The 24,488-nt window shown below is 60.4% G+C and overlaps 2 protein-coding genes across 6 annotated transcripts in view; one reads left to right on the top strand and one right to left on the bottom strand.

The window, feature by feature from the left end:
* Positions 1-625: 625 nt before the first annotated feature.
* On the top strand, positions 626-5,075 carry SPHK1 (sphingosine kinase 1). Of its 4 annotated transcripts, none has more exons than XM_047706337.1 (6): positions 626-806; positions 2,624-2,827; positions 3,176-3,325; positions 3,409-3,503; positions 3,612-3,727; positions 3,983-5,075. In XM_047706337.1, exons 2-6 carry the CDS (start codon positions 2,818-2,820, stop codon positions 4,770-4,772), a joined length of 1,161 nt encoding a protein of 386 aa, XP_047562293.1. In that variant the 5' UTR covers positions 626-806; positions 2,624-2,817; the 3' UTR covers positions 4,773-5,075. The 4 variants fall into 4 exon arrangements, with proteins under 4 accessions (XP_047562293.1, XP_047562292.1, XP_047562290.1 ...); XM_047706336.1 differs by lacking the exon at positions 626-806 and adding an exon at positions 1,783-1,998; XM_047706334.1 differs by lacking the exon at positions 626-806 and having other exon boundaries at positions 2,445-2,827.
* An 891-nt stretch (positions 5,076-5,966) lies between these two features.
* Positions 5,967-24,488, bottom strand: part of UBE2O (ubiquitin conjugating enzyme E2 O) — a 58,231-nt gene continuing 39,709 nt past the window's right edge. The window contains exons 2-18 of one of the 2 annotated variants that reach the window (XM_047706333.1): positions 19,775-19,834; positions 19,561-19,671; positions 17,836-17,933; positions 17,325-17,388; positions 16,502-16,645; positions 15,980-16,089; positions 15,755-15,830; positions 14,963-15,435; positions 14,316-14,470; positions 13,949-14,061; positions 13,735-13,863; positions 12,971-13,060; positions 11,292-11,988; positions 10,901-11,037; positions 8,452-8,655; positions 8,298-8,355; positions 5,967-8,154 (exon numbers count right to left, since the gene is read on the bottom strand). In XM_047706333.1, the coding sequence (XP_047562289.1) occupies positions 7,484-8,154; positions 8,298-8,355; positions 8,452-8,655; positions 10,901-11,037; positions 11,292-11,988; positions 12,971-13,060; positions 13,735-13,863; positions 13,949-14,061; positions 14,316-14,470; positions 14,963-15,435; positions 15,755-15,830; positions 15,980-16,089; positions 16,502-16,645; positions 17,325-17,388; positions 17,836-17,933; positions 19,561-19,671; positions 19,775-19,834 (3,390 nt within the window). In that variant the 3' untranslated portion in view covers positions 5,967-7,483. Of the gene's footprint in view, positions 8,155-8,297; positions 8,356-8,451; positions 8,656-10,900; positions 11,038-11,291; positions 11,989-12,970; positions 13,061-13,734; positions 13,864-13,948; positions 14,062-14,315; positions 14,471-14,962; positions 15,436-15,679; positions 15,831-15,979; positions 16,090-16,501; positions 16,646-17,324; positions 17,389-17,835; positions 17,934-19,560; positions 19,672-19,774; positions 19,835-24,488 lie in introns of both variants that reach the window. The other variant, XM_047706332.1, reaches the window with a different exon arrangement.

Raw genomic sequence — 24,488 nt, 5'->3', positions numbered from 1 at the left:
CGACCGCAGCCTTCACTGGAGAGGAAGAGGGGAGGGGAGGAGGAGGAGGGGAGGGTGGGCTGGATCCGGCCCTCCCGCTCCCGCACCGAGCCTCCTCCGCCCGCAGCCGCTCGCGTCCCCGCATCGCGTGACCACGGCACTGCGGCTGCCGCGCTGCAAATCCCCTCCCGGTGCCGGATTCCTGGGGAGTGGGGGCTGGGGGCCCGGAGGTTCGAGACTGCGGCCGCGGCGCTGCGAGAGGGTGATGACGCCCCAGCTCCGTCCCACCTCGTTCTTAGTTTTGCGGAGTTTCTCGACCCTGGAGCGCGTCGCTGAGTCACCTTTCCGGAACGCTCTCGGGACGCTCAGGACCCAGCCTGGGCCGCCCGGGGACCGCGCCAGACGGAAGCGCGCACCACTGGTGACGCGCGCCGAGCCCCGGGGCCCCGCGCCCGCGCGTCCCAGCCCGCGCCGCCCCCCTGGCGGGGGACCTCGGACTCCGCCCCCCATGTGTTGGGTAGCAGCGCCCCCCGGAAAAGACCCCACGGAGGCGTGCCCGAGTCCCGGCGCCGCGGGACCTGCCTCTTGTGGATTTTCAGGGGCGTTGGGAAGGGCGAGGTGTGTGGGGGCTGGTGGCGGCAGGTGTGGGCGCTCGAGCACGCGGCGGTCCGGGCCCGGACCACCCCCGCCCCTGCAGGCGGTTCGGCCTTTTCTCGCTTGGGCCGCACCTGGTCAGGTCACCCAGTAGGCTTGGACAACTCCCTCCTCCCGGTCTCCGCGAACAACCCCCCAGGGCCTTAACTCGAGTTGGTGGCGGACACGTTCAGGTCAGACCCTTGTCCATGACACATATATCTCACACACTCACACACACACACACGCGCGCGCGCGCGCGTCCCCGTTTGTCAGCGTCGGGGTGAAGACTCCCGGGGCGCCTGCCTCCTCCCGCTGAGGCAGTGGAAGCGGCGGGGGCCGCTCCCCGGTGGTGTGGCTCTCCGATCCCGCCAGGGACCCTCTACACCTTGTTTACACCGCCAGGCTCCCCTCTGGCGGGTGAGGGGCGTGGGCCTGGGTCGCCCGCTGCGGGGCAGCTTCTCTCGCCCAGGTGAGCCTCGATGGTTTCCTCTGGGGAAAAGACCCAACTTTTAAGGTTCTTGACAAGGGCCCCTCCTCCGGACCGCAGTCCCCCGGCGGGTCACCTGCCTTCCCGGGGTAGGGCGGGGAGGGGGCGCCTGGCTGCCTCGGGCTCGGCGGCTGCGCGGCCGAGCTGCGGCTCCACGAAGCCAAAAATAACCCTCCAGGGGAGAACGGGCGCGGCTGGAGAGACGCCGCGGCGCAGAGGAGGGGTACCCAGGCGGGTCCGGGCCTCCGGTTCCGGCGGACTGGTGCTGGGGAGCGCCAAGGGAGAAGGCCCCGAGGCGGGAGGTCGCGGCGCCCGGGGGCAGCCTGGGGTCCGCCCCGAGCGTGCTGCTCCGACTCTGGGCGCCGCGGCGAGTTCGCCCTCGCGCGCCCCGACCGCTGAGCTCGCGGCGCGCCGCTCGCGGCGGGACCCAGGGCCCCGCGCCTCGCCGACTCCCGCCCCGCGGCGGCGCCGCCTCCTCCTCGCGGGTCGCCCAGTCCGAGCGGCGGGCGCGCGTGGCCGCGTCCCGGGACCCCGCCGAGCGTCTGCGCGTGGCCGAGCCGCGGGCGCTGAGCGTGCGGGAGGCGGCGCGGTGATGCCGGGGGCGGGCGGGCCCAGGCCGCGCCAGGCGCCGGTTCCACCCTCGCGAGCGCGGAGAGCGCGGGGTGTGGCCAGGCCGGGGCCGGGGCCGAGGCACAGCGCCCTCCCCGCACCGCGGCGCCTGGCGGCGAAGTTGAGCTGAAAGTTTGAGGCCAGAGGCGGAGAAGCCGCGCAGCCAGCATCCGTCCGGCGCCCCGGCTGTCGCTCAGACGTGGGGCCGAGCGCGGGGCGAGCCGAGTTCCGCCCTAGGCCGCTGTAGGAACGGAGGTGCCGCCTCCCCGGCAAACCGGACCGACTGGGTAGGGCCGCCCGCCCTGCCTTCTCGCCGCTCGTGGCTCCTGGGCGCCCACTCGGCGCTCCGCTGAGGGAGGCGGCGACCGGCGGCGGGGCTCGGGCTCAGGCCCCGCGCGACCCCGGCGCTGCTCCCACGAGCGAAGGGCGCGTCCCGGAGGCGCTGCCAGGCTTTAGGACCCCCGCCGCTCTGGAGCTCGGGGTGGTGGCCCCAGCCACCCGGCCGGCTCGGGGCGGCGATCGCTTCGCGCCGAACTTTGTGCCCCGCGATGTCCGCTCCACTTCTGGCATTTTTACGCCACTGGACCCCCCCTCCCCCTGGCAGTCCCGGGCCGGGTGAGGAGCTAGTGCGACCGAGAGAGCCACGGGGGGCTCTGACTCATCGTCGGGCCGGAACCCGACGCCCCTGAGAGGAGAGCCCCCAGGAAGAGACCTCTCGGCCCTGCGGGTGGGGGCTCAGTTCTAGGACGGGAGCGCCCTTGGTGGCACCAGACCTCGGCTCTCGGGACCCCTCGGAGGACTAGGAGATGCCGGAGCGCGCGGCTCCCCGAGCGTGGTCCGAGGATCTAGCTGGGCGCTCCCCAGCTCAGGGGGCTGCTCCGGACTCCGCCAGCGCCGTCTCCTCTCCCTCAGATCCCGCAGCCGCAGGGGATGACGCGGATGCCTCCACCGCCCCGGCTCCGGGCGGGGAGGGCGAGCCCCTCAGCCGGCACCGCGACGCCCTCCTGGGCAGCACCGATAAGGAGCTGAAGGCAGGAGCCGCCGCCACGGGCAGCTCCCCGACAGCGCCGGGGCCGCCCTGGCAGGGGGAGCCGCGGGTCGAGGTTATGAATCCAGGTTTGTGGGGTCCCGGTGGGGAAGGTCTGGGTGGTGAGGGGGGGTTCCCTTCCTCCCTTGCCAGGAAGAATGGCCGGAGTCAGCTGGGCAAAAGAGGGGCTGGGACAGTAGAAACACTTTTCCCTAGGAGGCCAGAAGCGGGCTCGGCCCCAGCCAGGGACTGGGACGTCAAGGGCACGGTGCTCCCTCCCGGAGCTCCCCACTGGAGGCCGCAGCCTCCTGCCCGGCTCGGTTGGCTCGCTTACCCGGGATTTCAGGCCCCACGTTTCCACCCCGGTACCCCCGCTGTGATCCGCGGCCCCCTGGCGGCCGTTTGGGGACGTGGCCTTTTGGGGCTTGTTTTTCCAGCGTGCGGCGCCTGGAGCCTGCCCCGGCCCAGCCGCGTGCTGGTCCTGTTAAACCCGCGCGGGGGCAAGGGCAAGGCGCTGCAGCTCTTCCGCAGCCACGTGCAGCCCCTGCTGGCTCGGGCCGATGTCTCCTTCACGCTGATGCTCACTGGTGAGTGCCTCCCCGAGGGGTTGCGGGGAGCATCCCCTGCCAGGGCCCCTCAGATGCCCCGTGGCCACCCTGTCTCTCCGCAGAGCATCGGAACCACGCCCGGGAGCTGGTGCGGGTTGAGGAGCTGGGGCGCTGGGACGCGCTGGTGGTCATGTCTGGGGATGGGCTGATGCATGAGGTGAGCCCCCCCCCCGCGCCCCCAGTTGGGGCTGGGTGTGGGTGGTGGGGGGCCGCACTACCCAGGCTGGCCCCCCGCCCCTCACACCCCATCCCCATGTTCCAACAGGTGGTGAACGGGCTCATGGAGCGGCCGGACTGGGAGACCGCCATCCACAAGCCCCTGTGTAGCCTCCCTGCTGGCTCCGGCAATGCCCTGGCGGCTTCTCTGAACCATTATGCCGGGTGAGAGCCCAGGGTCAGAGTGGGCCTCCGTTTCCCCTCAGTGCCACTCTCCTGCCAGGTTTTCTAAGTCACCAGGTACTGGCGTACCCTTCACCGTCGGTTCTGGGGTCCTCTCTGGGTGACTCCAGCTGGCTGCCTCCACCTTCTCCATCTAGGGACCCAGTGTTCCTCTGCACGCCTCAAGTCCCCAGGCAGAGGAAGGGGAGGGCAGGTGAGGCCTCCTGCCTGGCTCCCTCTGACCTCTCTCCCCTGCAGCTATGAACAGGTAACAAATGAGGACCTCTTGACCAACTGCACGCTGCTGCTGTGCCGCCGGCTGCTGGCGCCCATGAACCTGCTGTCGCTGCAGACGGCCTCGGGGCTTCGGGTCTTCTCTGTGCTGAGCCTGGCGTGGGGCTTCATCGCCGACGTGGATCTGGAGAGCGAGAGGTTTCGGCATCTAGGGGAGATGCGCTTCACCCTGGGCACCTTCCTGCGCCTGGCGGCCCTGCGTGTCTACAAGGGCACGCTAGCCTACCTCCCCGCGGAACAGGTGGTCTCCCAGGGGCCCGCCCCCCCTGCTGTGGAGCGGCAGAACCAGCAGGGTCCCACGGACGCCCACCTCGTACCCCTGCAGGAGCCAGTGCCCCCGCACTGGACTGTGGTCCCGGAGCAGGACTTCGTGCTGGTGCTGGCGCTGCTGCACACCCACCTGAGCAGTGAGATGTTCGCGGCCCCCATGGGCCGGTGTCCGGCCGGCACCATGCACCTGTTCTATGTGCGGGCGGGTGTGTCTCGGGCCATGCTGCTGCGCCTCTTCCTGGCCATGGAGAAGGGGAGGCACATGGACTACGACTGTCCCTACTTGGTGTACGTGCCTGTGGTTGCCTTCCGCCTGGAGCCCAAGGACGGGAAGGGTATGTTTGCCGTGGATGGCGAGATGATGGTCAGCGAGGCGGTGCAGGGCCAGGTGCACCCAGACTACATCTGGATGGTCAGTGGCTGTGTGAAGCCCCCACCCAGCCAGAAGCCACAGCAGAGAGCCCTTCAAAGAGAGCACTTATGACTGTGGGCCTCGCCGTGCCTTAGCCTCCTGGTCAACTCGGAGCTCAGAGCGCTGCACCTTCTCCCAGGCCTGGAGGGCCTGTCCACAGCTCGTGTGGTGGGAAGGAGGACCCCTGAAGACGGTGGGAAGGTGGAGGCTGTCTGTGCTTTGGAAGGAGAGGCTCTGCCTACCAAGGGCCAGAATGAGGCTCTGGGCCAGAAGCCTGGCTGGCTGGCCCTCCCTGCCTGTGGAGGCCACTCCCATTTTGTTTCTGGGAGCCTAACCCCATGAATCAGATCCAAATAAAGTGACATTCCCAGCGTACTGGTCTTATCCTAGGCGTGGGGGAGGGAGTGGGGTCTCGCTCTACAACTTCTCATTAGCAGTGCCCAGTGGTGTGCAGTGGATCGGCCAATGCGTGGCACTAACTCCTGGTGTCATTTCTGGCAGTGGGCATGAGACCAGGGCTGCCTCCGTTTGTTGTTGTTGTCATTGTCATCTGTTTTAGCAGGGGTTGGGGTCCTGCCCCAATGATTAAACCATCTGTGGCCTGGAAGAAGCTGGGGAGCTCAGCCAACGGCCTACCCCACGTGGAAGACAAACTCAGAGCCAGGATGTCTTACCTGGGGCCGCACAGCCAGCTGGCCTCAATGAAGGGGGAAAAGGTCTGATTTCAGGGGCATTAAGGAAATGAGCAACAAAACCACAATGGAGACAGTTGTTCCCTCCTGAAAGGAGTCTGTTGTCCCTCCAGTGAGGGCTCTAGGGCTCCCCCAGCCTCCTCTACCCGACCCTGCCAGGTCCTTGGTGGGGCCGGGGTGGGGGGAGGGTGGAAGTTAAAAGGAGAAAGCAAGGAGGGGCCGATACCAGGTCCCCAAACTGGAAACCATTTTGGCTTAAAGGCCTGGCCAGGTGCTCCCCCAGCACCGAAAGTCCCCGGGGACCCCAGCCGCTGCTGGCAGATAATGCTGGAAACCAGCGCTGGAAAGATGGAACACAGGCCGTCCCCACAGACAAGAGCGCTGACCCAGTGAACGAGACCCCGGTCTCCCAGGCCCCGGGACACCCACGACTGCCAAGGCGGAAGGCGCACGCGCAGACCGGGCAAGGTAGGAGGTGTTGGTGGCGTGAACCTTCCTGGCCATGGATCTTGCCACCTCCTGGGGAGGGATGTACGGGGTGCCCCAGAGGGGAAGAAAGGCGACAGAGCCCAGATGAATGGCAGAGGCAGGTTTAATGGCGCCACCTAGTCTTTTTTTGTACATTGTAATGAGCCAAACAAAAAAAAAAAATGCAAGTAAAAAAAAAGTTTAATCACACAGCACTTTATACAGACATCTTAAGCAGTAGGCATTCACATCTCCACATGAACAACGCACTGGGAAGCACAGCCCCACCAGTTACTCCGGATGTTTCTCAAACAAGATACCGACTTGGGGCTCCAAATGCCGCAGCCCGTGGCGCGGCTCCGTCCTCGCACGCCGGGCGGTTAGGGCACAGTGCGGGCGCGGAGCCAGCTTAAGGCGGACAAGACGCATCATGCTTTGGCTTTTTTTTTTTTTTTTTTGTCTTTTTTTCTAATAAGAGTTAATATCTTTGCTTTTGAGATTTTCTTCCAACCTTAAATATTACATACATACACCAAAAATTACACAGCTGTGATGTGCTCAACAGCAACCTCTTAACCTGGAGCTTCACATTATCAAAAGCTTAGAAAACCTGTAAACCTCTGGGCCTGTCTGCAAGGGAGGAGAACCCCTGCTGGCCGCCCCCCTCCCCGCGGATGAGCCTGCAGTTTGTAAGGGACCAGAGGCCGCATGGGGCTGGCTCCTTCCTTCTGTGTTCAGTGAACTACAGGCCGCCTCCCAGGGTTAGCATTTGAGTGGGGGGGGGCAGAGTGTGCGGGAGAGGCCCCGCACCGGCCCGGGCTCGTCTGCGCTGCTGCTCCGCCTCCTGGGGCCCTGGGGTGCGGCGGAGGCCAGAATGCCAGAGCAAGGCACCTATCGCTGTTTTTCCAGCAGCTCCCCAGTCCTCATTCCGTGTCACATGTGAGGGGCGCCGCCTTTCCTGGGTATCCCCCTGAACCCAGCCTGGTCCCAACCTCTCTTAGAGAGCAAGTTCAACAGGCCTGGGAGTTATCCTGGGGTCTAAATGGTCCAGAGCAGAGCCAGGAGTCGGTGACAGCAGCTACAGCTCCCCAGCTAGGGGGACAAGGAAGGGCTGGCGGCGGTGGCAGCAGGGGGGCCTGGGAACAGGGAAGCTACAGGGGCACGGGAGAGGTTGACAGGGGCGGGGGCGGGGGGACTTCTGGCGCAACCCACACTTCATGCAAGGCACGGCCACTCGTCCTGCTGCTGGGCTGCCCGCCACGTGGACCCCCACGGAGCCTTTGTGTCAGGCCCTAGGAAGACCCCACCTCCAACCCGAGAAGGGGATGGCAAGGGAGCTAGTGCCGGGACCCTCTGCCTGGGTGGCAAGTGGAAAATCAGCAACAGGTTTCAGATCCTCTTTGCCACTGGGGGCCGGCCTGTTGAAAGACTGCTTCGGGAAAGAAACGGCAGCATCTCAAGAAACTTCTTGCACTTCAGCGTCAAACTCACCTTGGGGAGAGGGCGACGAGGGGCTTCTGCATTGGGGACAAAGGAAAAGTCGGGAAGACGGGCGATTCCAGGGGAGGGAGTGAGCGGCAGCAGCTGACCTCTCCCGAGACGTTCCTTGCTCGAGGCGGGTGGCTACTTGTCCTCTGTGCTCTCGGGCATGCCCGCCTCCAGCAGAGCGGCCCGGAACTGCGTCAGGACACCCCGGATGCTCTTGATGAAACCCTTGGAGAGCGGGAAGAGTGGGAAGCCGATGTCGGGGTAGCCGCTCTTCTCGGGCAAGAAGCTCCGGTAGCTCTTCCTCCGCTTCTTTGGTTTGACGCTGGGTGGCACCGGGGCGTCAGGCGCTGCCTCCGAAGTCTGGTCTGGGCGGTCCCTGCTAGCTGAGGCCAGGCCCTGGGCGCCGCCCTCCGAGTCTGAGCCCTGGGAGGCCTCTCCGGGGCCCAGCCCTCCGTCCTCAGGTTCTTCTCGGCCGTAGTCGGAGAGCTCGGCCACGGCCGGCGGCTCCGGGGAGCGGCTGTCCTTGGGGATGCCGTTGGGCAGCACCTGGGCGCTCTCCAGCAGGGCGTGGGTCTCCAGCCAGGACTCGATGCGGCTCACCAGCCTCCAGCCGCCAGCGCGGAAGTGCTGCCGGATCTCCTGCTCAAACACCTCGGGGGGCCGCCGCACCAGCTGGGTCATGGACTGCACCACGCGGATGAGCGCCATTTCGTTGTAGCAACGACTGTTCTCGTACCCCTCCTGCAGGCCCCGGTCGCTGTCGAAGCCCGCTTCATTGTAGTACGGTTCATTCACCAGGATCAGACCTGTGGGAGTGGGGAGCCCACGAGAGCTGGCCTGAGGACCCCCTGAGGGCGGCCAGAGCTACAGGCGGAGGTGGGGGACATAAAGGCCAGAGTCACTGGACCCTCCAGCGGTTTCCCCACCGCCCCCATCCTGCGCACTGTACCTTGGATGGAGATGAGCACCTGGAGAAGGCTGGACTTGCTCGTCCACCTCTCTGTCCCCTGAAACACACACACAGCACGATCACCTCTGCCCCAGACACCCACCCCTGACCCGCTGTCCTTCCGCCCTGGCTGGCTGGCTGGCGCCGGACTCACCTTTCCGATCCAGGTGCCCAGGAGGCTGACGCACACCTTCCCATTGTCATACAGGTTGGGGTTCAGGCGGCCACTGCACTGGGAGAGGTAGCAGAAGTGGGGGGGCACGGCTGGGTAGATGTTGGGGAGCTGGATGTCAAACAAGTAGAGGCCATCCTCGTAGGGCGTGCGAGTGGGGCCCTTGATTAGGGCCGAGAAGAGGTCCTATAGGGAGGGAAGGCTGAGGTTGAGGGGCGCTTCTGCACATGGTGCCTGCTTGGATCAGGGGGCAGGGGTGTGTGCATGGGGGTGCGGGGAGAACAGCACCCAGGGACTCCAGACACCACCAGAAGCTAAAGGGAAACAAGCCTGTGTGGGCCTACACAGCATCTTTCCACTCTGTGGTATTAATGGAATTATCCCAACGTGTTTTTAATTCGCCAGGTGTTTTTCATCGAAGTCATTACTTTAAATCTGACTCCTTCACACACCTGCCCTGAGCCCCGCCCCACCCAGGCCAGCAACAATTACAACTAGTTAGAAGATCAAAGAACATTCCAGAGTGGCAAGGCTTCACTTGCTTTTAGGGAACCAGAGGGACAAGGGGATCTGGAACTCCTGTGGCAATGCTGGCAGACCACCAAAGAAACTCAGGTCATTAAGTCATCGGGGAGATTCCCCACAGATGTTCGATATCTGTCAGGTGTGGGGGGTGGTACCAACTGCGAGTAGCAAGGCATGTGACACTACAGGACGTACAGACAGCGAAGGCGGAGGACCGACTGGAAGGACAGAATCCTCTCGTGTATGTTTTTATCGGTGTCACCCTGCGGGCCTCAAGATAACGCACTACTTCCCTGTCCCTCCGAGTGAGACTTGGAAAAAATGCCATTCCCTCCTCTCAGCAGAGCTGAGACTGGAATTTTCAAAATTCCAGTTTGGAATTTTGGCTGGAATTTTCAAAAGTTTTACTAAAACTCAAGAAAAAGCAAAAGTGTCATTAAGAACCCTGAGCAGCCAGGGTGGGGGTGTGGGGGGATGGGGGGCCTGGGTGCCCGGCATTCAGGAGGGCCCGTGATGGATGAGCACTGGCTTACATGCAACTGATGAGTCACTGACCTCCACCTCTGAAACTCAGTGCAGCCTATGTTAACTGAATTTACTCATTCGTTCATTTACTTTTTTATTTTTTAAAGATTTTATTTATTTGACAGAGAGAGATCACAAGTATGCAGAGAGCCAGGCAGAGAGAGGAGGAAGCAGGCTCCCCGCTGAGCAGAGAGCCCGATGTGGGGCTCAATCCCAGGACCCCGGGATCATGACCTAAGCCAAAGGCAGAGGCTTTACCCCACTGAGCCACCCAGGCACCGTTAAGTGAATTTAAATAAAATCAAGAGGGGCGCCTGGGTGGCTCAGTCATTAAATGTCTGCCTTCGGCTCAGGTCATGATCCCAGAGTCCTGGGATAGAGCCCCACGTTGGGCTCCCTGCTTGGCGAGAAGCCTGCTTCTCCCTCTCCCACTCACCCTGCTTGTGCTCCCTCTCTCACTGTCAAATAAAATACTAAAAAAAAAAAAAAAAAAAAAAAAAAAAAAAAAACCTAAAATGAAGGGAAAAAAGAAAAAAGAACCCTGAGCAGTCCCACCCTGGGGCCTCCAGCCTGCTGCAGGCAGGGCCAAGCAGCGTCTGTCTCCCAATCTGTGGCCCCTCTGACCAGGGCTGGGCTGCAGCTGGGGCCGGGGTCAGACTCAAGTTCAGTGTCTCGCACAACGCGCAGCGCCCAGCAGGGGCCCGGTGGAGGTGTTGACTGAATGAGGTGACAGGCCGGGCTTGCCTGTGCCTGGGCCACCGAGAGAGGAGCGGAGAAGGCAGTGGGACATGGCCACGTTGGGGAGTACTAGCCTGTAGCCAAAAGAGAAGGAACCAGGTCACGAGGCACCGACATCAGCAGGTCTCAAAAACGAGCCCACTGAGCAAGAAAAGCAAACTGCAGACGACGCATATGGTGCCGGACCGTTCATGTGAGATAAGTCACAAAACGATGTTTCTGGTGACACAGGACAACGTGAACATATAAAAGAAGGTCTTCTGCAGGGAGACCCACAAAACTCCTGAAGTCATGACACCTAGGGGCTGGGTGAGGACTGGTCAAAGGCAACGTTAGCTTTTTCTGTGATGTTCTAGTATTTCAAAAGAACAGTACTCAGGTAATAACTGTGTACTTTAAAACTAACTTTTAAAAGGAGGGAGAAAAGAACACACCATGTGGTCTAGACACGGGCCTGGGAGTCCTCCCCCCTGCCCCCGCCCCAACTGAGCCGGGCTCCCAGCCCTGTAAGGGGTGTGGGCGGCCTCTCGGGCTGCTCAGTCCTGGGGCTCCAGGTGCCCAGAGCCGGCCGCCTCCGCAGCACCAAGCGCCCACGCAAGCAGGCCCACACCTGCCTGCACCGAGCCCACTCCAGGCTACTTGCCATTCTATCCTCAAAGGTCTTGACCATGATGCCATCAGGCAGCGAGGTAGCCAGCAGGGCCATCTCCTTCCGTACCGTGCTGAAGAATTTCTTGGCTTCCGGAGGCTGGAACTCAATTTTCTTAAAAGAGTGATTTGCTAGAAGGGGAACAAAGAGGGGTCAGTCCGTAATGGCAAGCCCTGAGGGCTCTTTCTGGCTGCCGCCCCTGGGATGCATGGGCCCGGAGGGAGCAGCTGCTGGGTGTGCTCCCCAGATAGGCGAATATAAGCCCACAGGCTTCGCACCCACCAGCCTGGCATCTGCACCACTGACCACACCAGGGAAATGGTTTCCTCCCCTCAGGCGGCAGCCGGGAGCAGGGAGGGGACTGGCACAGAGAAGGTGAACTCACAGGGCGCGAACTCTAGCACTGAGAAGACCTCGCCCTTAGCACTGGTGAAGGTGACGCCCGGCTTGCCGCCGCACTGCTGACAGAGCACCGGGGTCTCGCTGGGCCACTCGGCCTTCACAGGTGACTGCCCTTCAGGTTTGTCCTCCTTGCGCTCTGTGTCCGGCATTGCCTCCATCTTCTCCTCCTCCGCAATGGCCACATTGTCCAGCGTCTTCTTGAGATTTTCCTGCAGTTTCTTGATGTCATCTAGAAACTTCTTCTCCCGAGTGGGTTTCTCAGGCTCCACTGTGGGAGAGGTGGGGGAGCCTGTCAGAAGCTGCTCCACGGTCATGTTCTTGAGGCTCTCCAGGATCTTGATGGCCTCTTTCAACTCCCGGAAGCTCTTTGGGGGCCCATCTTTGCCAGCCTTCTCCATCAGCCCCGCCACGGGGGCAGCCATGGCCACAGCCCCCTGAATGGCGGCTGTAGCAGCCTCTTCGCTGATCACCACCCCCTTGTCCTCCTCGGGGGCTGCCGGCTGCTCAGCGGGTGGGATGGGGGGCTCCTCGATCTTGGGGTGCTCGTCCTCCACCAGCCCGTTGTCAGTCTCCCAGCTGTCGCTGTCGTCTTCCCACTCATCTGACGATGCCCCGCTGCTGCTGCCTTCCACTGAGTCATAGTCTGACTCCTCGATCTCAGACTCGATGTTGTACAAGTGCTGGGGGCAGAGGGGCACAGGCAGCTCAGAGAGGCTCTGCCGGGCTCCGGGGCAGACCCCGACCCTCAGAGCTGGCGGTGCCGGGGTGCACTGAGGCCTCAGTGGGCCCCCTCCAGCTTTTCCCCACTTCCTGCTCTGGACTCTTGCTGTTGGGCCTCTCCGTGTCCCTGGGTCTCTGGGAGGGGCCTCTGCCTGCCCCACACCCGCCTGCAGGGCTTGAAGCCCCAGCCCGCAGCCAAGGGCTGTTCTGGGCTCCTCTGCCCCTGTGTATACTGGCCACCATTAGCCCTCGGTGGCAAATCCAACCCCGCCCCCAGAGGATTCGGGGCAGCCCCCTCTGTGGCTACTAACATGCATTAGCAGTGGGAGGTTCAGCAGAGCCGGACTGTGTCACATCCTGTTACCGTGTTCCTGGAACAGCTGCCCAGACCAAGGGGTGAGCCACTCCCTCCCACACCCTATAAAGGGGCCAGGAAAGGGGGGCTGGGAAGGGAGATCAGTTCAAAGGGGCAAAGAAACAGTACAGAGAACAGCTGAGCTGGGACTGGGACGCCACCTCTGTTCCTTTCTCGTTCTGATCTGGGGAAGTTTTCCTAGAAATGTTGGTGGGAAAGGCTCTGTCCTAGAGCAAGCTAGCTATACTTCTTAGCATGGGGAGAGGGGATGCAGCAAACCCAGAAGGCTTGTGACAATCTGCACACACCTGGCAACCTGGGGAGCCTTCCAGGTGGGGCAAGACTTGGGCCAGCTGTGGGCGGCCCCCTGCTCTCCTGCTCCCGCCCCCACCCCAGCACGCGGCATGTGATGCCCTCTTCCTCTCAGGCTCTCCCTGAGACCCACACACCCAAAAGAGAGACCCTCACCAGGAAGATCTGTGAGCCTGTCCTCCTGTTCCTTGAGAAGGGACAGGGGATAGGCCAGGGCTCCCAGCACAGCTGCCACAGCTGTGAGCCAACTGGTGTGGGTCTGGGCCGGGGCTCACCTGGGGCAGGATGATAGTCTTTGAGTTGTCGGCCCACACCACCTCCACCTTGCTGCTGATGTCCACACGGGCCACTTGGCCAACCGACGGCTGTAGGGCAAATGGGACAGGGTCAAGGGAGGAGCTCTCTGAGGGGGCAGGGAGGGCCAGAGCACCTCCAAAAGGGAGCTCTGGCAGTGGGCGACAAGGGTGAGGCAATGAGAAGGGAAGGGACGTGGGTGCCAGCCAGAGGCCACACGTGGTGAGCAGCTCAAGCGTGGGACCCTCTGGTTCCAACGTGGGCAATCACGGGCACAGACCTGTTAACGCCCTTCCTACTCGTAGCATCTGCTCTCACCAGACTTCCTGATCCTCTCAGGATGGGGTTCCTGCCATGGGACTTTTGTTTCTACTCTTCCTCTGCTTGGCCCCAGGCAATGTTCCTACCCCCTCACCAAGGCCCATGGTGAGGCCATGGACGCCCCCTCCTCCAGCCGCTCCCACGCCCCTACAGCACTCAGGACCAGAAGCAGGAGCCATAGGGGCTCAGGGAGCAGCTACATGAAATCTGACCCTGACCGGCAGAAGAAACCCTGGGGAGGCCGTCAGGCAGCGGCCCTTCTGGGGAAGACACTGGAGGCAGACCAGGAGCCCAGAAGACTTCCAGATCTGGTCTCCTGGGGCCACCTGGTGGCACCTCCAGGGACTGCAGATGCTGGATGGGATGTAGAGAGACAGCCACCCGCCCTCCAAACCTCCCACCCCGAACTGGCGGGAAGCCCTACCTCATCCTCCTTGTGAGGAGCTCCGTCCTCGGTATTGCCAATGCGGATGACAATGTCGGTGGTGCGGAACCGGAAGTCAGGGTGGTCAGCAATGTCGTAGACGCTCACGTCCTCCTCTTCTCCGATCAGCTGGAGGACAGGATGGGTTGTCACGAGCGCAGAGGCCGCACACCCAGCGCACCCCGAAGAAGCAGGGGGGCCTGCACACACTCACCTCCACGTCATCCCCACTTGGCCGCAGCTTGAACCACTTCACCATGCACGTACGGCCCACGTGGTCCCCAGACTGCACCACACCGTAGACAGCGGGATCCGGACAGCTCTGGACTGGGGAACCAGAGCAGAGAATGTCTCAGGAGCTGCAGTGGTGCCACCTACCACCCGACATCCCAACCACAGCAGGGCACAGAGCCCCGATGCTCCCTGGCTAGGCTGGGGGAGGCCGGAAAAGGCTGTCCCAGTCCTTGAAAAAGTGAGTCACCTTCCGAGAGAGTCTCCTCCCTGCCCCTGAGACCTCCGGCCCATCCTTCCTAAGCCCGGCCCAGGCCCTTGGCCAGGCAGCCTTCTAGAGCCGGCACTACCTCGTTTATCCACCACGAAGTCTCCGGGGCAGAACTCGTTGTTGTCCAGGTGGTGCACAGGAAAGAGGTCGTTGGAGCGAATGTTGCACTCCACGGAGCCATCCTGCCACATGACGTCTGCCGAGGTCATGGTGGTCACCACCTCCACGGCCACCCTGCGGGCGCGGCACAACCAACCAGCCAGGCCACACGAAACAGGCAGGAAGGAAGACAAACAGGTCCCTATGTGCTCACCTACACCTCCTGCGCCCAGCCCCTCCTGTGAGAAAGGTCTCACTTGGGAGAGCTCAGCGAATGTGGTCCCAGAGGCCAGACTCGGGGCCAGGGCCACTACGCTACCTGCCACCCCCACTCCCAGATCTCTCCTTTCTACCCAGGCCAACCCTGGGCACCCCCAAGCCTGCTGAGGGCTCGCAGCCCGTGTGTGTGTGTGTGTGTGTGTGTGTGTGTGTACACGTGTGTGTGTGTACATGTGTGTGTGCGTGCACGTGTGTGTGTGTGTGTGTGTACATGTGTGTGTGCGTGCACGTGTGTGTGTGTGTGTGTGTACATGTGTGTGTGCGTGCACGTGTGCGCGTATAGGTGCCAAAGGGACGGCCTCAGGCTGGACCCTCGGCCAGGAGGGAGAGGGTGCCCTCCGGGTTTACCTGTCCCCTGGCTTGAAGTCACGAGTGATTTTATTCTTCTTCCGCTTGTGTTTTCGCTTTAAGTTCTTGATCGACAAGGGGATACTCTTCTTTCTGCTCGTGCCGCTGCCGCTCTGGGAGGAGGTGGTGGAGCTGGCCGAGGAGGTCACCGAGCTGGTGTCGTCCGTGTCGTCAGCAGCCTCATCATCTGCGTCCTGCTCTGCCGAGTGCAGCCTGTCGTCCCCGCCCTCCTTCAGCAGGAAGGGGGGCAGCGGCTCACCCGCATCCTGGGCCTCCTCCGAGCCCTCGTCCTGCATCTCCACCGGGCTGGCGGACCCATCGGGCGTCTCCTCGGGGCTGACGGACCCTGCTTCGCTCTTGGCTCTGGCCCCTCCTTTCTTTCCTGGGTCCTCCATGGAATGGTCTCTGGGGCACTGCGCGTCCGGGGGGCAGGACATGATCCTCACGACCTGCTTCTTCAAAAGGCGCTTCACCTGGGAGGGAGGAGCAGGGAGGACGGGCGCTGTGGAGCCGCAGGGCCAGCACGGCCCCACCCCGGGCATGGGGGACACCCAGGCGGCTCAGGGCGGGGGGGGGCAGCTATACACACCTAGGTGGCCTGCAAGGGTGATGAGGGCTGCCCCCCAAGGCCTAAAGCACAGACTGTCCTTCCTGGCTGTGAAAATAGCTCAAGGCCAGTTCCTCAAATGCCCACCGAGCCCAACCCCAAGGACATACCTTCTTGGCCATAGAGCCCTCCCCCTGGGCGCAGTGTTTTTCTGGACATTCACAGGCAATCTTGGCCGGCTCTACCTTGGCTGGGAAGACATACAGACAGCGCTCCCCCAGCTGCCGCTGAGCATGGTCAAAGCATCCGAGACGCTTCACCCTGGGAGGCAGAGAAGTGGGGACTGGGCCACGGCTGAGGTCAGCGCCCCGCACGCCACCCTCAACCTCGGCTCCCCTACGACTCTGGCCCAGAGACCTGCTCGGGCATGCCACTGGGGTTGCTGGAGTGGGCACGCTGGGGCCACTCACCTGCCTAGGTTTTCCTGAGTAATGACAGAGGGCGGGGGGCTGACGCTGTCCGTGCCCCCTGGACAGAAACTCTTGGTAATCCATGTGACTTTCAGCTCTACAACCTGCACCTGGGGACGGTGGGTGGGAAAGGGCCTTAGCCAGCAGCTGAACAGCTCTCAGTCAAGCAGCTGCCCAGAGCCCACCTGACCTCCAGAGCAGGAAGCAGGTCGTCAGAGTACAGCGCCCCGAGCAGGACACCCCCAGAGCAGGCTCCACTGGTAACTCACCCCAGGGACCCCCACCATGTCAGGGCCCAGCGGATCTGCCACTCACCACCTTGCTCTGGCAGGGTCTGCCAGGCTGGGAGTCATGTGCCAGCAGTCACCCCATGAGCACACCCTGGCTTCCCTCTACTTAGAGCCCTTCTGATCAAAGAGCTAAGGAGTAGGGCTCAGCCCTCGGAGCAGACAAGGAGGGAGCGGGCTGCAGCTCAGCTCTGGGGCACGGAGGCTGAGGAGGTGGCCCCACCCCAGCCCCTACCTCTTCCACCACCACTCGGAATTTGCTCTTGGTGCTGAGCACAGGCTTGACCCCCGATAGCCACTGGACGCTGGAGAAGATCTTGGCGGGGCCAATGAGCACCTGGCCCGGGTAGAAGCCATAGGAGTCATCAAAGAAGAGACCCTGCAGGGTTTGGCACCAGAGGAAAAGTCCTTGTGAGTGGGACCTCCTCGAGGGCCGGAGCTCTCCACATCCACCCCTTCCCTTGCCTCACCCCTGCATGCTCTCCCCCTCCCCAAGCTGGAACAGACCCTCGGGCTCCAGAGCAGCAGCTCTCAAACCAAAGTGCACGTAAGTCAGCCAGCGAGCTTATGAAAAGGCACATTTTGAGACTCATTGTAACACACTCTCAAGGCCATGTCCATGTTGTCGGTCGGGTGACACTTCGAGGACTCTCGAAGGCAGCAGTCCCCAAACCTGTTTCCTCTTGTAACCCCCACACTGCCAAACTTATTTATAAAGCAAGGTCACGTACGACTGTTCTAGAATATCCCAGCGTAACAACAAGTGTACAGACTCTACTACCATAGATATTTTTTTAAAGAGTGAGCTCAAGTTAACAAAACGCAAAGAAAAGTTCCAACGCCTCCTGCCCACACCCAGACTTCTGGACATTCTGGTGCGCACGCACCCCTTTTGTCGGAAACCACTCGGCCCAGAGGCAGCACCTGCTTAGCCTGGGCTACCTCCAAGCTGGCTGCTAAGCAGTCCTCCTTCCCGTGCAGCCCAGGGGGCTGCCGCCCCAAGCCCGCCCCCCTCAAGCCCGCCCCCCAAGAAGCCTGCATGGGTGGGGCACACGTACAGAGTCGCTGACGTGGGGGCAGACATCGTAGAGCTTGGCGCCATCTTCTGTGTTCATGGAGCACCTGAAATGGCGAACAGAGGTTCGGTTCATGGGGCACAATGACAGAGCCCCAGGGGAGGCATGGCCGCAGGACACACAGCGGTGCTGAACAGTATCACAAGGAGTTACCCGGAGGCACTGATATGCTGGCAGGCCCTGCGATGGCGTGATTTACCCCTACCCACAGCTCGGCCCCCACATTTGCACATGTAACTCCCTCAAAACAAACCAGACCCTATCCCATACGGGAGAGCTCGCTACCATTAAAGAGTGTCTAAAATAAAGCATCAGCCCCTAGCAGATACTCTAAATGAGGCCAGGGCAACAGGAGACCAGTCCATGGTCAGGCCCCAAGCGCTCCCCAAGTGCTTGCAGCACATGTCCTCATGGGCCCCAGGAGAAAACACACTTGGCTCCTTGTCCCGGGGCGGCCCCTGCCCAGCGCGGCCCCATGTGGTGAGCTGCGTACCTGGCACCATTGGACAGCTTCAGAATGATCTGGTTCTTTAAGTCATAGACCTTCCCCAACCAGCAGTCATAGGCGATGTAGTCCCCATACATGAAAGGCTGCAAATGGAGGGAACAGGGCGTGAGAGGTGGCAGGTGGCACTGGTGTGCAGCACACCTGTCCCTCTCTGTACTGAGACACAGGAGGAGGGATCCAGAGGGTTTCCCGCCTGGGCCAGTCGGCCATGGCCTAAGGGGCTGGCTCCCCACCAGGAGTTCTGGGCCACAGCCCAGCTCCCCTTCCCAGGGTGGAGGAGGCCTCGGTGGGCAGCTGACTTGTGGCAATGAGACAATACCAGAATACCATTCTCCTCTGAAAGGAACCAAGGCTCTTTGGACAAATGATCCAGGGCTGGATCAGGAAAGGTAGAAAGTCAGAAAGTGCTTAAAAAGGAAAGAAAAAAAAAGAGAGAGATAGGGTATAAAGGACACCAATGTCAGCTCGAAGGGGCTCTTACTGGCCCAATCTGGGATAATTTAAGCAACAAAACAGTGGTAGTCACGAATTACAACCGATTGGACAAAACAGGAATCTGAGTCCACCCAGATATAAAAACAAATGAATAAATCCACAAATGAGGCTGAAGGCACAGCTGTTCCGCACAGAACGCCGACTTCTCCACATGAGGAAGAACACGGGCTTCATACAGCCCCCCAGAGACCGTCAGAGGCCGTCAGAGGCGGGGGCAGGGGAGGCTCACAGAGGCCAGGGCCAGCAGACTAGGGTTTCACAAGCGACAGGTTATTGCCGCCATCTCAGAGCACCTCGTCACAAAGCAGAATCACTCCCAAAGGCCTAAGAGGGGACTTCGTGGGGAGGTGCGGCAGACACGGCTAGGATCAGAGCCAAAACCCCCGCCCCCGGCTGCGGCCACTGGACACGTGGGGCCAGGCAGAGCTCAGGGTCACTGGGCGGCCCTGCCGAGGATACAGGTGCCTGATTCTGGTCAGGAGGCGACGGCACAGAGCTCCGCGCTCAGGGTCGGCCAGTGTAAGGTGCCAGAGGGTGGACGACGAAGCGAGACTGGGGAGCCGTTCCACTTGATCTTAGCCAAAAGGCCGAGAAGCGATGGGGAGCCGTTCCAGAAGAGGAATCGAAGCGCTGACAGCTACAAGCAGCATGTGCTCCTGAATGGAATCCTGGGTCGGGGGGGGGGGCGGGGAGAAAGGGTACGGGGGGGACAGCTGCACGGAGTCTGGGGACGGGATAGCCGTGCCCCAGTGCTGACTTCCTAAACTGGGGGCCAGGGGCCACGGGGCATTCTATCCGTAGCCGGCTTCCCAAGGCTTCAGAGAGAAGAGCAGGCAGCGAGAAGGAAACGTGGGGACAGGAGAAGGAAGGTCATGATGGGGCAAATGGAGGGAAAGGCTCACAGCCAAGGAGCCCGAGGACTCAGGGAGCACAGGAACTCACAGCTTCTCCTGAGTCTGAAATCACTTAAAAAAGAAATGAATGAAGAAATTTGTTTTTCAAAAAGGAAGCAACAGAGAGGAGAGGAAGCGAGGTAATGAGACCAACAGCAGCCGGCCACGCTGGAGGCACAGGGATGTGCCCGACCTCACACCCCAGCAGCCCGAGGCACTGCACCAGGCACACACAAGCGGGCTGCCCCCTGCCTGAGTGCCAGGTGGGTCCGGCAGGGGTGCGGGGGCCGAGGGAGGGGGGCTGTCAGGCGGGGCCTCTCACCCAGATGTGCTGGAGGTCCTTGCTGTTGACGGGGTAGATGATGCAGTTGGTGCCGATCAGCTTGACCGCACAGTCGATGCTGACGTCGATCACGGTGCCGCACTGACTGTCCTGGGGAGGAGAAGGCATCCAGGCGCGAGGAAGTGCACGGTCCCCGCCACCAGGGCAGACCCGGCCCAGACCATTCCCAGGCCACCCCCGCACCAAGACTCACGGTGGATCGCATATGCCGGACCACGTCCCGGGGCACCACGGAGCGGTCCTCGAGCTTCAGCTGAGGAGGAGAGCACAGTGTGACACAATGGCCTCTGACGTCTGCAGAAGCTGCATCCTTCTCCCAACTTCTCACCCACGTGTTCACATGCATCCAGCTGGCCGCACAGATCCTGGGGGCGGCTTTGGCACGTGCCACAGCCTGCTCTGATCGCACCCAGCCCCAGAGGCCGACCCTCAGACGCCACCTCCCCCCGCCTACCGCAGAGGCAAGCACGATGGTGACGGACGGTCACTGCAACCGTATGGAGAAGCGGTGTGAAGTGGCAGGTGGCAGAAGGGCCTCGCTCTCATGAAGGGTTCAGCAGCCCCTCACAAGGCAAAGCACTCTGCTAGGAGTGAAATCCTTTTTCTCCTTTCTCCAAGCGCCTGCCTGGCCCCTGCTGCTGAGCGCTGAGCAGAGGGGGCGGAGGGCAAGTGTGACACGGGGCTGAGCAGGTCACCCCGAGGCCTGCTATCACCCGACACGACCTTCTAATCTGGGCTATCCTCTCTGGCCAGCCGCGGCCCCATCCGTATCTCGTGCGCTGCAGAGGCTGGGCTGAGCTAACGTGCACGGCGAGCACCTGACCCCCTCCAGCTGCAAACACCCCGCAGCAGCAGCCTTCGAGGACAGCTGGGACTCTCAAGAGCCCTCCCCTTCCTCTGCCAGGCCCAGGGGCGCCCTCCAACGGTGCAGATGGAAGACGGTCCTCTCAGGCCAGTGTGTCTCCCTTGATGGCTCCACTAACCCAGGCGCTGCTCCGGAGTTCTCCATGGAGCCGTGGGTAAGGCTCTGCGACTGCCCATCTCCTCAGGACGGGCACCTCCAACACCCCAAACCACAGGGAAGCGAGAGCTGTTCTCTCAAACAACGCCCAACCCAAGACCCCTAAGATCACGGCCCCGACTCCAAGGCCTGGGGTATGGAAAGGTGACTGCCATGGAACGAGAATGGAGACATTAAAAAGAAGACCCTGGCTCAAGGTCCCCAAAACTGTGGGGATGACGGCTAAGACAACCCTGCTATCAGGAGGATAGAACTTTCAAAAACTAAAGGGGAGGGGCGCCTGGTGGGCTCAGTCAGAAGAGCGTGGGACTCTTGATCTCGGGGTCTCAGGGTCATGAGCTCAAGCCCCATGCTGGGTGTAGAGGTGACTTAAATAAAACTTAAAAAAAAAAAAAAACAACCAAAAGTAAAGGGGGAAAAATGGGCTCCACCATCAACAGGTGATAGAGGTTTTTCTTACGTGGGAATATAGCCCACGAGCCAGACAAGAGCAAGCCCAGGTGTTAAACTCCAGGGTCCCTGAGCCAGACACGGAGATGTGCCCACTCCAAAACCTCGGGCAGATCGCTTGCGCCCACCTGTGCAGAGTGGGGTGGGGGCAGCCATCTCTCAGCGGGTCAGGGGTTAACAAGGCAACGAAAGCACATATGGGCCCGGGGCACCGGGCACACAGTAAGCACTCAGCAAATGCCAGATGTGACCACTCCTCCTGACGCCACTGGCCCCCAAGTCACAGGCGGAGACCCTCTGAGTTCAGGCTCTTCTCCACTCTGCGCAAAGATCCCAGGAGTCGGGGGCGGGGGGCACACGGAACTCTGCTAAGGCTCTGCTGGGGTGATGGTGCCACTTTTCTGACTCAAAGAACTTCCTGACCCGTGACCCTCTGTGCCCATAGCTCTGGTCTGGGACATGGTATTTTCAGTGCTATCCCAACCTACCTCAAACCTCTGCTCCCAGTTTAGACTTTAAAAAGCCACAATTGCAAGTCTTTCCAAGTTGCCATAGAAACCAAAGTTGCAGTGCCAGGAAATCCAGTGGGAGAAGGACTGCTGTGCAGGGCATGGGGGTGCCATCCTCGCTGGGAGCTGTGACCTCAGGCACAGGCTGCCTCGTCTGCTCAGGCATCCCTGAGAAAAGTCCCCAAGTTGAGCCTGTAGATCGTGTTCCTGCCTGGGGTCTGCGTGGGTCCCTGACAGAGCTGCAGGGAAGGGAGTGGCACAGGCACGGATCCTGAACGGACGGCACACTGCCCAGCCTCACGGCACCCTGGCCATGGGACTCTGCTCCTGAGTGCACAGGGGAAACTGAGGCTCCCGCTCGGAGGCTGGTACAGGAACAAGGCAGGAGTGAAGGCTGGCATCACCACAAGGCCAGAGGCAGGGTGAGGGGGCCTGGTTAGCAAACACCGTCGGACGTGGCCCTCTGCACCTGTGCCTGACCTTTGGTCAGAGTCCACTCCAGGGTGAGGCCTGGTCTCCAGGCTCTTCTAACAACCTTCCGTGACAAGAAGGGACATTTCTCCAAAGCCCTGACAGTGCTGAGAGCGGAGCAGAGTGAAGCAACGAGGAGGAGAGAGGGGCGTGCACGGTGGCCATTCTTCTGACGAATTCCCCTGGGAATTCCAGAAAAATTACAAGAGCGTCTAGAAGGGCTTTGGACAACGTGCAAGGCTCTCCCTTCTCTTTCAACACTTTCCTTCCCAAATCCCTATGTCCCACCCACACAGGGCACTACCTTCATTCAAACAAGCCAGTCCTCTCCCATCTGTGTGCCTCTCCACTGCACAGTTCCTTCCAAACGCCCCCTTCCTCTCCCTGCTCCCACCATGTGCTACCACATCACAAAGGCTCCCCATGTCCCCACTTGGAGAGCACCGCTGTGCTCCTGGGGGCTTGGGAGCTCGGTGTCCTCTGCCTACAGCAACTGGTGCTTACTATGTCTCAAGCAGTCTACTTGTACTTGGTGGTGTGTTTTATCCACAGTGCTGTGAAGTACATACTATTACTGTCATCCCCATTTTACAGATGAGTGAACTGACATGGAGAGCAAATGAGGAACTCTGGTCACATAGCTCCACATGTGGACCTTGACTTGAACTCTGACTGGCTGCAGAAGCCATTCTCTTAACCACACGACAAGCTCACCCGTCTCCAAGCTGCAGAGATAAGAGCAGAGTAAAACCTATTCCTGGCGAGAATTCCTGTAACAGACAGTGATTCTTCTCCTGATTATAAAGGCATTCAACGCCCTATTCCTTTCTGGGGCTGAAGAGGAAGACATCAGGCACCCAGACGGCAGGTGCCAGAGGCTGGAGGCTACCCCTTGAGGGCGCTGTGCCTGCTCGGGGAACACGCCATACTCTGGAGCTCGACTAGTCCGCATACAAAGCCATGTGCGTCTCATCACCAAAGGCAAGGGAAGCAAGGGCAAACATGAACTATTAGGACTTCATCAAGTTCGGAAGCTTTCGCACAGCAAAGGAAACAGTCAACAAAACCAAAAGACAACTGACAGAATGGAAGAAGGTATTCGCAAATGATATATCAGATGAAGGGCTGGTATCCAAAATCTTTAAAGAACTTATCAAACTCAACACCCAAAGAACAGATAGTGCAATCAAGAAATGGGCATAAGTCATGAACAGACATTTCTGCAAAGAAGACATCCAGATGGCCAACAGACACATGAAAAAGTACTCCACATCACTCGGCAACAGGGAAATACAAATGAAAACCACAATGAGATACCACCTCACCCCAGTCAGAATGGCTAAAATTAACGCGTCAGGAAACGACAGATGCTGGCGAGGATGTGGAGAGAGGGGAACCCTCCTACACTGCTGGTGGGAATGCAAACTGGGGCAGCCACTCTGGAAAGCAGTGTGGAGGTTCCTTTAAAAGTTGAAAACAGGGGCACCTGGGTGGCTCAGGGGGTTAAGCCTCTGCCTTCAGCTCAGGTCATGATCTCAGGGTCCTGGGATCGAGCCCCACATCGGGCTCTCTGCTCAGCAGGGAGCCTGCTTCCCTCTCTCTCTACCTGCCTCTGTGCCTACTTGTGATCTCTCTCCTTCTCTCTGTCAAATAAATAAATATATAAAATCTTAAAAAAAAAAAAAGTTGAAAATAGAGCTACCCTACAACCCAGCAATCACACTACTATTTACCCTAAAGATACAAACATAGTGATCCGAAGGGACATGTGCACCCGAATGTTTACAGCAGCAATGTGCACAATAGCCAACCTATGGAAAGAGCCCAGATGTCCATCAACAGATGAATGGATAAGGAAGATGTGGAATATATATATATACAATGGAATACTATGCAGCCATCAAAACCCCCAAATCCTGCCATTTATAATGAAGTGGATGGAACTAGAGAGTATTATGCTGAGCGAAATAAGTCAATCAGAGAAAGACAATTATCATATCTCTCTGATATGAGGAATTTGAGAGGCAGGGCAGGGAGGGGGATGGGGGGATAGGGAAGGAAAAAATGAAACAAGATGGGATCGGGAGGGAGACAGACCATAAGAGACTCTAAATCTCACAAAACAAACTGAGGGCTGCTGGGGGGAGGGGATTAGGGATGGGATGGCTGCGTGATGGACACTGGCGGAGGGTCTAGGCTATGGTGAGTGCTGTGAAGTGTGTAAGCCTGACGATCCACAGACCTGTACCCCTGGGGCTAATAATACATTACATGTTAATAAAAATAAAAAATAAACAAAATAAATGAAGTGAATGACTTCAAACAAAGCCATGTGTTTCTGTTACGTGCACCCCGATGGCAGTTAAAAATCAAAACAAAACAAACAAAAACAAAAAAAAAACGGTTACCAGGGTGGCATCTGAGGTGGCGGATGGGTAGATTTCAGGGTCATTACT

The sequence above is a fragment of the Lutra lutra genome, chromosome 16 (assembly GCF_902655055.1).
Source record: "Lutra lutra chromosome 16, mLutLut1.2, whole genome shotgun sequence".
Taxonomy (NCBI): domain Eukaryota; kingdom Metazoa; phylum Chordata; class Mammalia; order Carnivora; family Mustelidae; genus Lutra; species Lutra lutra.
Note: the sequence above shows the minus strand (reverse complement) of the source record. Positions and strands in the feature narration are given on the sequence as shown.